The sequence below is a fragment of the Taurulus bubalis genome (genome assembly GCF_910589615.1).
Source record: "Taurulus bubalis genome assembly, chromosome: 4".
Classification (NCBI taxonomy): domain Eukaryota; kingdom Metazoa; phylum Chordata; class Actinopteri; order Perciformes; family Cottidae; genus Taurulus; species Taurulus bubalis.
Window position 1 is genome coordinate 13,761,778 of NC_136592.1, and position 12,073 is coordinate 13,773,850.

Below are 12,073 nucleotides of genomic sequence, written 5' to 3' on the forward strand. Positions count from 1 at the left end.
CAACTTGTTCAATGTCTTCAACGAGAGAAAGGGGAGGCCCTCATTTAAAAAAAAGGGAAATATAATTTTCTGTATTCTTCAAACAAAGAAAAGCATCAACATACAATGCAGAAGAAAACAAGATTTCGAAGAACATTCATTTTAAAACATAAAAAACTGTCAAAAGGCAAAACATAGAATACAAGTTGCAGTGCAGTTTAAGACATACAATGCAGTACAGTGTACTGCATTTTATTTCTGCAATGTCTGCACCTATAGTGAGATCATGCAGCAATTGATTAATATCCTTGAATCTGGTTCAATTAAAGGCAACAGCAAACAGAAAAGTCTTCAATCTGGACTTAAAGGACCTGAGGGTCTCAGCAGACCTGCAGACCTCAGCAGACCTGCATATCTGGATCAAGGACCTTAATCCAGATATGTGGAGCAGAAAAGCTGAACGCTGCTTCTCCGTGTTTAGTTCTACTAGTCCCAGACGACCTGATTGGTCGGTATGGTTCATAAGGTAGCAGCAGATCATTAATTATTTTTTTTTTTTTTTAAACTGTTAAAACTGGATTATGTATGAATATGGCTTTGGTGGGAGAATGATTTAAATATTGTATTAGAGCAACAGGAGCAATACAATACTCCAATGCGAGTACAAACGTTGATTTTAAAATTCGTACCTGGATTAAAAAAAATGCAGAAGTATTATAAAATGTAAAGAATGTGTTCGTTAAATACAAAACGTGAAAATCCTTCTCATCAGAAGTCTCTGACAGCTTCATGTTATTACATGTATATTTATTATAGATGCATTAACATGTAAGAAGCATTTCAATTTCGTATAAGCTCGTTAATAGATCGAGGGGAACCTAACTTTGAATTTCTTCCTTGAGGTTGTGAGTGTATAATGGGAAGACACTGACAGCTCAGTTTTGGCAGAGTTCAAATTATGAAAATGCATTGAACTAAACGCCATGTGGCGCCATCATCACGTCTCTCTCTGCGCCACCACCATCGCGCATGTGTGTGTGTGTGTGTGTGTGTGTGTATGTGTGTGTGTGTGTGTGTGTGTGTGTGTGTGTGTGTGTGTGTGTGTGTGTGTGTGTGTGTGTGTGCGAGAGGCAGTGAGCGCACGGAGTTTGACAGACATAGAGCGGAGAGACAGACCTTCTCTGGTGCTGCGGACGAGGGACGAAATGTGGCTTCGAGACGAGCTTTTGAAATCCATTTGGCACGCGTTCACATCGCTGGACGTGGATCAACGTGGAAAAGTGTCCAAATCTCAGTTAAAGGTGCGTTTCAGTTCTCTGTTCTTGTTTTGTTTGTTTCGAAGTTCAGACGCCCGGAGGATGAACTGACACTCACATTTACTGTGTACTTCATCTCACATGTATTGTGTACTTTCATTTCATTCAGCATTGCTTTGAGTTTGAAAGACAAACATTAAATGTAATAAAACTACAGACATGCTGTTGGTGAAGGTATCATATTTAATCAAACATATTGGAAGAATATGGAATACAGAGCACTTGATGAAAAATAGAAAAAAAAAACATTAAAAAAATAAAAAATAAAGTAGTGAAGTGTTTGGTGTACCTCACCAGAGAGGTACCCAAATGTTACGAAACACAAAGGTTAACATTTAAAAGGGGCCAACATTTTAAATGAGATTAAAATGTTGGCAAAGAGAAAGGAGGTATATTTCAGAATAAATTGGGATGCTCAATGCTTCCTCCTGCAGTACGGAGCATGTCAAAGGCCCTCAGCCGTCTTTAGGGGATAAAATACAGCACATCGGGTTCAAGAGTTCGTTCCCTCCTACACACCGATATGTAACCGATCTGATTACACATCAGGTCACACAAAACCTTGTTTAGTGACATGTTTACATACAGCAGCATGTGTCACTCACATTTACTGTGTACTTCATCTCCCATTTACTGTGTACTTCAAACGTACTGTGTACTTCATCTCAAACTTACTGTGTACTTCATCTCAAACGTACTGTGTACTTCATCTCAAACTTACTGTGTACTTCATCTTACATTTACTGTGTACTTCAAACTCACTGTGTACTTCATCTGAAACTTACTGTGTACTTCATCTGAAACTTACTGTGTACTTCATCTCAAACTCACTGTGTACTTCATCTCAAACTTACTGTGTACTTCATCTCAAACTTACTGTGTACTTCATCTCAAACTTACTGTGTACTTCATCTCAAACTCACTGTGTACTTCATCTCAAACTTACTGTGTACTTCATCTCAAACTTACTGTGTACTTCATCTCAAACTTACTGTGTACTTCATCTCACATTTACTGTGTACTTCATCTCAAACTTACTGTGTACTTCATCTCACATTTACTGTGGACTTCATTTCACATTTACTGTGTACTTCAAACTTACTGTGTACTTCATCTCAAACTTACTGTGTACTTCATTTCACATTTACTGTGTACTTCATCACATTTACTTCATCTCACATTTAATGTGTACATCATCTCACATTTACTGTGTACTTCATCTCACATTTACTGTGTACATCATCTCACATTTACTGTGTACTTCCAATTGACTGTGTACTTCATCTCAAACTTACTGTGTACTTCATTTCACATTTACCGTGTACTTCGGCTCACATTTACTGTGTACTTCATCTCACATTTACTGTGTACTTCATCTCACATTTACTATGTACTTCATCTCACATTTACTGTGTACTTCATCTCACATTTACTGTGTACTTCATCAACGTGTGCTACGTTACTCGTAACCGCTATCGTTTCGTTAGTTGCTGATGTAACGGTCGACCACAGCGGTCGACATGTAACTTTAGACTATTTATTTGTGTTTACTCATGATACAATGATACATTTTATTTTAGTCGAAGGAGTGAGATATCACCTTCAAGTACAGAAGTAATGCTTGGCTAGTGATGCTTGTAAAATCAGCGAAAGGTTTTTGCATGAGCGGTTGGAAAATCTGAAAACTGTGAGACTGATCCTGAGCTTCATCTTTAACTTACCCATACATATTATTCCTTTGTATAACTATATAGTAATGTGTTTTGACTTGCTATAAATATGTCACCTGTATGTCTTATATCTAATTCACGTAAAAATGGTGTTTCTTTAGGTGCTGTCCCACAGCCTGTGCACAGTGATGAAGATCCCTCATGACCCTGTGGCCCTTGAAGAGCATTTCAAAGATGACAATACAGGGCCTGTATCCAACCAGGGCTACATGCCTTACCTCAACAGGTTTATTCTAGACAAGGTGTGGACAAATATGCTGGAATAGTAGAAGAATGGGAGAGTACTGTGTTTTTATTTCAGGCAACATACTATCATTTGCAAAAATGATAACACAGCCCACAATCTAAACACATTTCCACTAAAGGTTTGAAGATTGAAGTTGGCCTTTGATGTCTTCACAACAGTTTTGGGCAATAGTGATTACAAATCAGAAAAAGATGAGATTTCATGAACAAGAGTCAAAACCGAAGATATTGTAAATATTGATTAGTACAGTAACAAGGGAACTGCATGCAAGAGTTGCTGACAATTAATTAGTTGTCAGCTACATTGTACCTCAATTTGTAACAAGAGGAAAAGGGAAAAGAGGAAAATACAACAGTTAACCCAACAGAAAATTAAGTTGCTTAGAAAGTTATATCACACATTATCTTACTGCTAGTCAGTTAGTATAGTGGTTAGCTTGATTAGCAGTAAACTAACTGCAGGAAAAACTAAAACAAATCCATATTCATGATAAAAGAAAAAAATAACCACAGATCTCGAACAGGGACATTCACATACAATATGCCTGTTGTCCGGTCACACACAGCTGAATAGTAACTGTGCATAACTTCAGAACTAAAAAAACTATCCGATCAAAGAATAAGTAAACAAAATTACAAATCTGACCAAACCTTAAATGCTAGTTTTGGGTATTTGACTCTTTTCTATATATGGTCATGGTGCCAGTGATACATCACTGCTAAGATGTAATGATGTCGCAGTGAAAGCCCGAGTAGTACCAAAGCTCAATGCTGAATGTCACCCTTTGCCATGAGTAAAATACTTAAACTTACTTAGACAGTTACACAAACAATGAAAAAATGAGAATAAAAACACTGTCACACACTATTTTGAATAGTGTGTGACACAGATTAGGATGACTAATCATGTCCTGTTTTGTTCTGCAGGAGAGGAAATGGTTGCAACTACTTCTCTGTTGTACCCACAGGAACAATGTGCTTTGTCTAATAATTTATTCAACTCTAGAATAATGAACAGAAAGGTAAAATGGGCATACACTCTTTGCAAAAGAGAGGCATTGTTGTCTCTTATGGAGTTTTTACTCTGTGGCTTAGCAAGCACAGTGTAACACTGCAGACATTTCTGTTGAAGTCTCATGTCAGTTAGAAAACTGCTTGAGTTTCACTCTTTCTACTTGGAAGCTGTTTTCTTGCCTTTCTCTTGTAGGCTCTGACTTGAATAAAAATGAGGCATTCCATTACACCAAGTTTGTACCTCACATCCTGCCGACTGGAGAATTTGAAAGGAGACAAACACCGACCTCCTGTTTAGCATTTGTAAACACGCTGCCCTCACTGGGGCTGACCAGTTTGACTTTGGCTGAATGGTGCATTTTGTTCCCAGGTGCAGGAGGAATTTGATGTGTTGGAGTTCAACAAGATGTGCTGGACACTGTGTTACAAGAAAAATATCTGCGCTCAACATCTCCTCATCTCAGATGACGATGCTTTCAAAGTTTGGTGCATTTTCAACTTTCTGTCAGAAGACAAATACCCACTCGTCATCGTTGCTGAAGAGGTGAGGAAGATCCTGACAGTAGTTTTCTGTGGGGTTCGATGGTTTTAAAGTTCTTTCGTCTGTCTATCTACTTAGATTGAGTACTTCCTGCGGAAGCTGATGGAGACGATGGGGAGCGGATGGAGTGAGGAGAAGTTTGCTGATTACAAGCCGCAGCTGAACACAAAGAACAATTGCCTGACTGCCTGGGAGCTCATTGAATTGGTGGGGATAAGGTACTTCAGCAAGGCCATGAACCAGCAGACCCTGTCCATGGGCATCACTGAGGTCTTCCAGGAACTCATTCTGGATGTGCTCAAGCAGGTCAGACCAGATATTGATCTTAGGTGTACTCTGTGCACAGGCACCCCATAACACGTTTAGTACATCACAGTGATGACGGCAGAACAATGAGGCAACTCAAGCGTCTTTTGTTCACGTCCACACTGTGTTTCGAAGGGATACATGATGAAAAAGGGCCACAAAAGGAAGAACTGGACAGAGCGCTGGTTTGTCCTTCGACCCAACGCATTGTCGTACTACGTCTGTGAGGACCTCGTGGAGAAGAAAGGAGACGTCATTGTGGACCGAACCTGCTGTGTGGAGGTGTGTTGTTAACTATAGTAGATGCGTATACATAATATGTAAGTAATGCTGTTAGGCTTTATTGAAGAAATCATTTGAAATGACTTTGTTCAGAAATAGAATTAGCATTGTCCAAACAGCAGTGAATTTATGTACGATGTGCCTGCAGTGCCATAATATATAATTGTATTTCTCTCCTCCAGTCTCTGCCGGATAAAGAAGGGAAGAAGTGCCTGTTCATTATCAAGTGCACTAATAAAAGCTTTGAGATTAGTGCATCAGATAAGAAGAAGAAGCAAGAATGGCTTCAAGGTACTGAGTAGTCATCGTCATCTCTTTATTTTCCTCTTCTTCGTCTCTTGTATTTCTGAATGTTGTACTCTCTCAATCTCGCTCCGTGTCGCGGTAGCTATTCAAACATGCATCCAGCTGCTGAGGTTGGGGCTGTCGTCTCCTCACCGTGAAGCCCGGCTGAGGCGCAGGGAGCTGCGGCAGAAGCAACAAGTAGAGGAAGACGACCTGGCAGAGAGGATGAAGCAGCTCCAGGTGGCCAATGAGAACAAACAGAGACAGCTGGAGGGTATGAAGAAGGTACTGGTCTACGCTCAACACTTGGGTCCAGAAAACATTTGCACAACTCGATTGTTACTCAGAAGTCTTTGTCAAATCACGGTGGCCGCAGTGAACACTTATCTCAGACAGTAATAATATGTTGTCTATGAGAGGAAGCTCCTCCCTCATATTTATATCTGACAGATAGTTATCTGTTATTTTTGACCATCACAAAGGGATTATAGTACTTCTGTTCTGGCCAATAATTTAAATGCAATTATATTCTGTAAACACATAACAGTGCAATCTAAAAACACTACAAACTATTGCTTCAAAAATATCCCTATTATAATAAGAAATGTCATGATTAAACCCATTAACCAAAACTAAATTGTAGGTAGAAATGTGGAGTTATAGGTTAATCAAGGTAATACATGAGATCTTGATTTTTGAGTAGACTACATCTGAGGTTTTGCCCACTTCCCTTTAATTTTTTATTTTATGTTTGTTTAGGTTATCTTAAGATAACCACACACGATACAGCAGAACATTCACTGTAAAAAGGGAAGCAAAACCTGCTATGCAAACAAAGTATTTATCAGTCAGAGACACCTGCAGAGGGCCAGGCGTATGAACTCAATTGTTTCAGAGCTGCAGCAGATTATTGATATTGATGCCCTCTCACTTCTCTTTTTACCCTGCCAGATGGCCTTTCTTCCAATAGCAAACACATACACCCAATTACTGATCATATGGAGTCATATTACATGTTTAAATACATGGATCTTTTACTCAGTCCACCGTAGTGTTACCAATGTTATATAAGAGACTACAAGGAAAAATAAAAGTTGCTAAATTATTCGTGACCTAGAAATGCACACTGAACTTCTTTAACCAACATACGGTTCTTCAATAAGGGTTCCCCTTGTAGCCTGGTGCGGCTTTCCCTAAAGCAGTTTGATAACATCTCTTTTCTCTTTTATGTTTCACAGAAAATAGAAGAAGCTGCAGCTAAAGCAGCAATGGAGGAGCACAGGAGGAAGCAGACTCAGTTAGACCTGCAGGATCGCTACAGACTGGACCTGGAGAGAGAAAAACTGGTAATCACAGTGCCTGAGTCTGCATCCCACAACGCTGATCCTTTGTCCCAATCATGTGGGCTGATGACACTGCATATGTGGTGACACGTGGTCTTTAGAAAGTTGAGAGAAAACTAATGAGGTCTGGTAGACTGAGGCTGTCTTGTCTATTTTATGATTCAGTAACCATCTGTGGCTCTATCCTTCCAGGAAACACAAGCTAAAAATGTAAAATGTTATAGCCCATGATGTTGAGTCAACTTTTGTCTGAGTGTCACATGGACTAAACAGCATGTTAATCATCCCCTTACACCAGTGACTGAACAGACAAATGCCTTTATAAGATTTATTTTGTAATTATTGTATTCTCAGATGAGATTGCATCATTGCAGCAACACATAAGCGGATGATGAAGCCAGAATACAGCACATGTCCTAATACAGCACCAAATGTGAAGATTTACAGTTGATTTGTAGATTATTGCTCGGTTCAAGGGTCTAGTGTGTAATAACGTGCAACTGCATGTGTTGACTCGATCAGGTGCGTCAGCAGATGGAGGAGCAGGTGGCTCAGAAATCCTGTGAGCTGGAGCAGTACCTGCAGCGCGTCCGGGAGCTGGAGGACATGTACCACCGGCTGGAGGAGGCCTTAGAGGACGAGAGGCAGGCAAAGCAGGACGAGGAAGCCATGCGCAAGCTGCAGGCCAGGTCTCAGACACACACACACACACACACACATTAGACAGTGGATAAATACAGGAAGTAAACAAAAAAATGTAGCACTTTAGTAGCACTTTAGTGGCACTTACTTATCACACTTTGTAGTTTGGCTCTCTTGAGGAAATTGTACTTTCTTGATTCTTGTTGTTCTGAGTTTGTACTCATGGTTGACTGCACTTATTGTAAGTCGCTTTGGATAAAAGCATCAGCTAAATTAAATGTAATGTAATGTAAACACAGTAATATTAACTCCTGTATGATATCATGCAAACAGGTTGAACAGACCTGTTAATATATTAATATTTACTTGATCCTCAGAGGCCTGTTGATTGATAGTATTAAGTATATGACAAATAAGCTACATTGTCTCTCATGTACGAAATACATACAGTTACCTAGAATGTTTTATTAGCAGCACATTGGCTACAGGAAGATACAATAAAAGCTAGCCTTGTAATCAGTATACTAATGGCAATTTTTTTTAGGAACAAGTCAACTATTCCAAAACAGCTATGCTTAAAAGGTTCCAGACAGATTCCCCCCCACCCCAAAAAATATCAAGATTGATCTAAAGTACAAGATACTTTTTAATATAGGACTTGAAGTGACAGAAAAACTGAGAGAAATTAATACAACAATAAATAGTCAGACTACAGTGGTTGTTCTGCAAATTGTATTCATAGATTTTATATAATATTTTTTGATTATTGGTTTATTTTTAATCCAATCCACACAATTTCTTAAAATATTTTAGTTAAAAACCAAAACAGGGAAACCTGAACAATACAGTACTATGAAGTTCAGTAAACAACATCACAAATACACAACCGTAAAACATGATACTTTCTCTATACATATAAACATAGGTGGCCTACAGCTGTTTACTCCAGCTGCAGGCCACCAGCTGACTGTATTTCTGGGTATATTTTGCATGTAGGAACTGACAAGTTGTTTCCCACGTTTTCTCTTTGTTGAGATTTGGGCTGAAGTGGGTAAAGTAGAGCACAAGTTTAAGCAGCGTTGCTGTTTTTTCCATCACAGGCTGCTGAAGGAGGAGTCAGAAAAGAGGGCAGAGCTGGAGCAGATCCACCTGCAGCAGCAGAGGGCGCTGTCTCAGACTGAGGCCGAGAAGCAGGAGCTGGTGGCCGAGCAGCTGGCCAAGGAGCGAGATCTGCAGGCAGCCATGCTGCAGCTGGAGAGTCTGGAGAGGGAGCGGCACGGAGCAGTGGAGCAATACGAGGTCAGGTCACACATGTGGAGCTTTACACTGACCTGAAAACCCCAGCAGAGGTTGTATTTATCTAGGGTGGAAATGGAACTGTAATACAACAATTAAAAAAAATATATGATCACATTTTTCTTCTTTTTTATGTTTTACAGAAGATGTCAAGGAAGCTTGAACGAGCAGCGAACAAGACCAAGACTTGGAAGGACAAGGTGGCCAAACATGAGGGGCTGGTGCGTCTCATCCAGCCAGGTAGAGGGACATTGATTGTTTCCTAAATCAACATTCATTACACGGATGTATCAACTCTGTACTTTAAGTTCATGGAAACGAGGCTTCTTGGTGGGTTTTTGCACAATTTAGATACTATTGTTCTGCAATTTGAATCAATGCCTAATTTACAATACAGCTTTATAGCAAATGCTGCAGCGAGGTACACTATATGACCAGATGTTTGGTAAAGGCTCTTTCTTGTTTCAACATAACAATGCTCCCCTGCACAAAGCAAGGTCCATAAGCAAATGTTTCTTCTCAGTTTGGGTGGAAAAACCTGACTGGCCCTGACCTCAACACCGAAGGATGAACTGGTCCGGTGGGCCTCTTCGCCCAGCATCAGTGGTCGACCTCACTCACGCTCTTCTGCAACCATGTCCCTTAATGTTGTTGAAAGCCTTACCAGGAGAGTGGAGGTTGTTATAGAAGCAGATTAATGCCCTTGGTTTTGGAATGAGCTCTTCAACAATTAAATAGGGACGTAATGTGCTGGTAATCTTTTGACCATATAGTGTGATTGACAGCCTAATGCCGTGTTCACACCGGACGCGACGCGAATTTGCGGCGCGACCAGTTTACATGTAAAGTCAATCCACAGACGCGCTGCGGCGCGAATTTGCGGCGAGATAGACGCGTTGGAGGCGGCGCGAACAGAACGTTTGACCTGGGGCGAACAAAGCGAAGGACGCGGCGCGAATTCGCGTGAGTTGAATTATCCCAACTCTGGCGGAGAAATCGCGTGACGCAAAGTTGCGGCAGCCAATCAGCGTTGAGAATCAGCGTTGAGAAGCTCCGCCCGTCACCACCGCCGTCTCCCCGTTTCTGAATGAAACTGCTGCTGCTCCGCCTGAACCAGCGCTGGTAGCGGCTTCATTGAGAAGCTGTTGTGGGACTACTGATACTATTATGAACCCAGACACCATGGAGTTTGATGTTCCGACATATATGGAGTTTACACAAAAAGTATAAAGCAGAACTGGTGGTTATTTCCATGGTGGATGGCATAATCGGTATCGTTTTACGGAGATACGCGAGACGCTGTTCCTGGAGGAGTCGGTGAAATTCACCGAGCTGTGTGCGGCTACGGATGATATTTTTAACCCAAATACGAGGGCGTTTCATGTTCCGACATGTTTGGGACTTCCACAACAAGTATAAAGCAGAACTAGTGGTTATTTATTCCATGGTCGATAGCGGAAATGAAAGCTTCGTCGCTTGTCTCTCACAGAGGCAAGCAACAGAGCTAAGCCACGCCCCTTTGGTCGCGCCGCGAATTCGCGTTTGGTGTGAACACCTTCTTTCTACTCGCGCGAGTAAACTTCCGCGGTAGACGCGGCGCCGCAAATTCGCGTCGCGTCCGGTGTGAACACGGCAGCGTGGAAAACCCAAGAGTTTACACAACCAGTCATGCAAAGACAAAGGCATAACGTTCTGCTTTCTGAACAATTTATTTTGCACACATTAAGTATCAGTACAACAAAATGGAAAATGAGTGATTTGTCTCAGTCCATCTTGGTTAAAGGCCTCCTTTCCTTCTCTTTTAACCTTGTCTTTTAGGTGATAAAGCACCTCAGAGGATCACTAACTGGGGTCCGGCTTCATTCACCGATGCTGAGCTGGAACTGAGGAAGAAGTCGTGGCAGGAGAGTAAGAACCAGGGGGCTCAGGCTCAGTGAACACTCGCACACCGAGGAGGAAGACTCTGAACTGTCACGTTGTAGATCTGAAGAGGGTTGTTAACATGAATTTACTGAGCTACGTGATTTGATTTGGGTTAGTTTCAAAAGAGCAGCTGGGATTAACTGTTTCTTCTGTAACAAAAATTCACATTAAAAAGGAAAGATAGGAAAGTAGATTTCATCTGGAGATTCTGGAGACTGAGATTCAGCCCTAGAGATGGTGACCATCGGCCATCAGTGGAACTTTAACTGAGATTATTTTAGGAAAAAAACATTTAGTTTTTTTAATTTTGTTTAGTTGTTTGTTTTATTTTCAAATTGTAGCTTAATTCAAATACTTGGCAGTATAACAGCAGATTAATTTCCACTCTATCTTGGTTTATTAGCAAAAGTTTAGTCTGTTAAAGTCATTACTAAGATGATAAAAAAAAATAAAACACCACCTATTCTTTATGAAAGTGGATGGCTGGTTTTCATTTCAGAGGTCCAGGCACCTAAATGTGTCAGCATACAGCAGGCTTCCCCCTTTTCCTCTTGTTTTTTTAATGGTTTATTCAATACCTTTCTTCCATCCTGTACAGCACTTCGTGACCTTTGTCTGTGATAAGTGCAATATAAATAAACTTTACTTACTTACTTACTTACGACTCATCTAAAGTTTGATGAAGAGTGTCCACCAGGTGTCACCATATGAACAGGATCTTCAGTAAATTAAACCCCAAAACACTGACATACACAGTCGTCTTTTTTGTTCAATTCCTCTACATGGGCTACATTTTTAAGATGCTTGAGGAGCGCTAGTGTGTCTCTACCACTGAGTCATGAAGGTGCCATCAGCCATGTTGAGTAGATGGAAGTCTGGTGTTATTCTGACTTCCAAACACTTGCAACCTCTCCACCACTTTTTAAAAAGGCAAATGGACTTTTGGTTCTAGCAAATTAGTTGGGGGAATATTTTCAGTTAATGATAAGTCTATGGCACAGAGGACTTTATGGACACAGACAACATGTATTTTGTAGAATTATGTCAATGTCAACCAATCTGATTTTCCAAATGGGTATCAGCCTCACTCCATGGCCAATCCACATTTAATACAGTTATTTGTCAGTTTCAATATGAAATGCAGTGTTTCCGCAATCAGTTACATTCATC

The 12,073-nt window shown here is 40.6% G+C and overlaps 1 protein-coding gene across 1 annotated transcript; it reads left to right on the plus strand.

The window, feature by feature from the left end:
* Positions 1-1,184: 1,184 nt before the first annotated feature.
* LOC306735527 (switch-associated protein 70-like) lies at positions 1,185-11,531 on the plus strand (the record flags this gene model as incomplete). Its single annotated transcript, XM_079217004.1, has 12 exons — positions 1,185-1,280; positions 3,127-3,267; positions 4,656-4,829; positions 4,905-5,132; positions 5,268-5,414; positions 5,597-5,705; positions 5,803-5,984; positions 6,938-7,045; positions 7,565-7,731; positions 8,785-8,983; positions 9,124-9,220; positions 10,799-11,531. 12 exons carry the CDS (start codon positions 1,185-1,187, stop codon positions 10,915-10,917), a joined length of 1,767 nt encoding a protein of 588 aa, XP_079073130.1. The 3' UTR covers positions 10,918-11,531.
* Between the last annotated feature and the right edge of the window lie 542 nt (positions 11,532-12,073).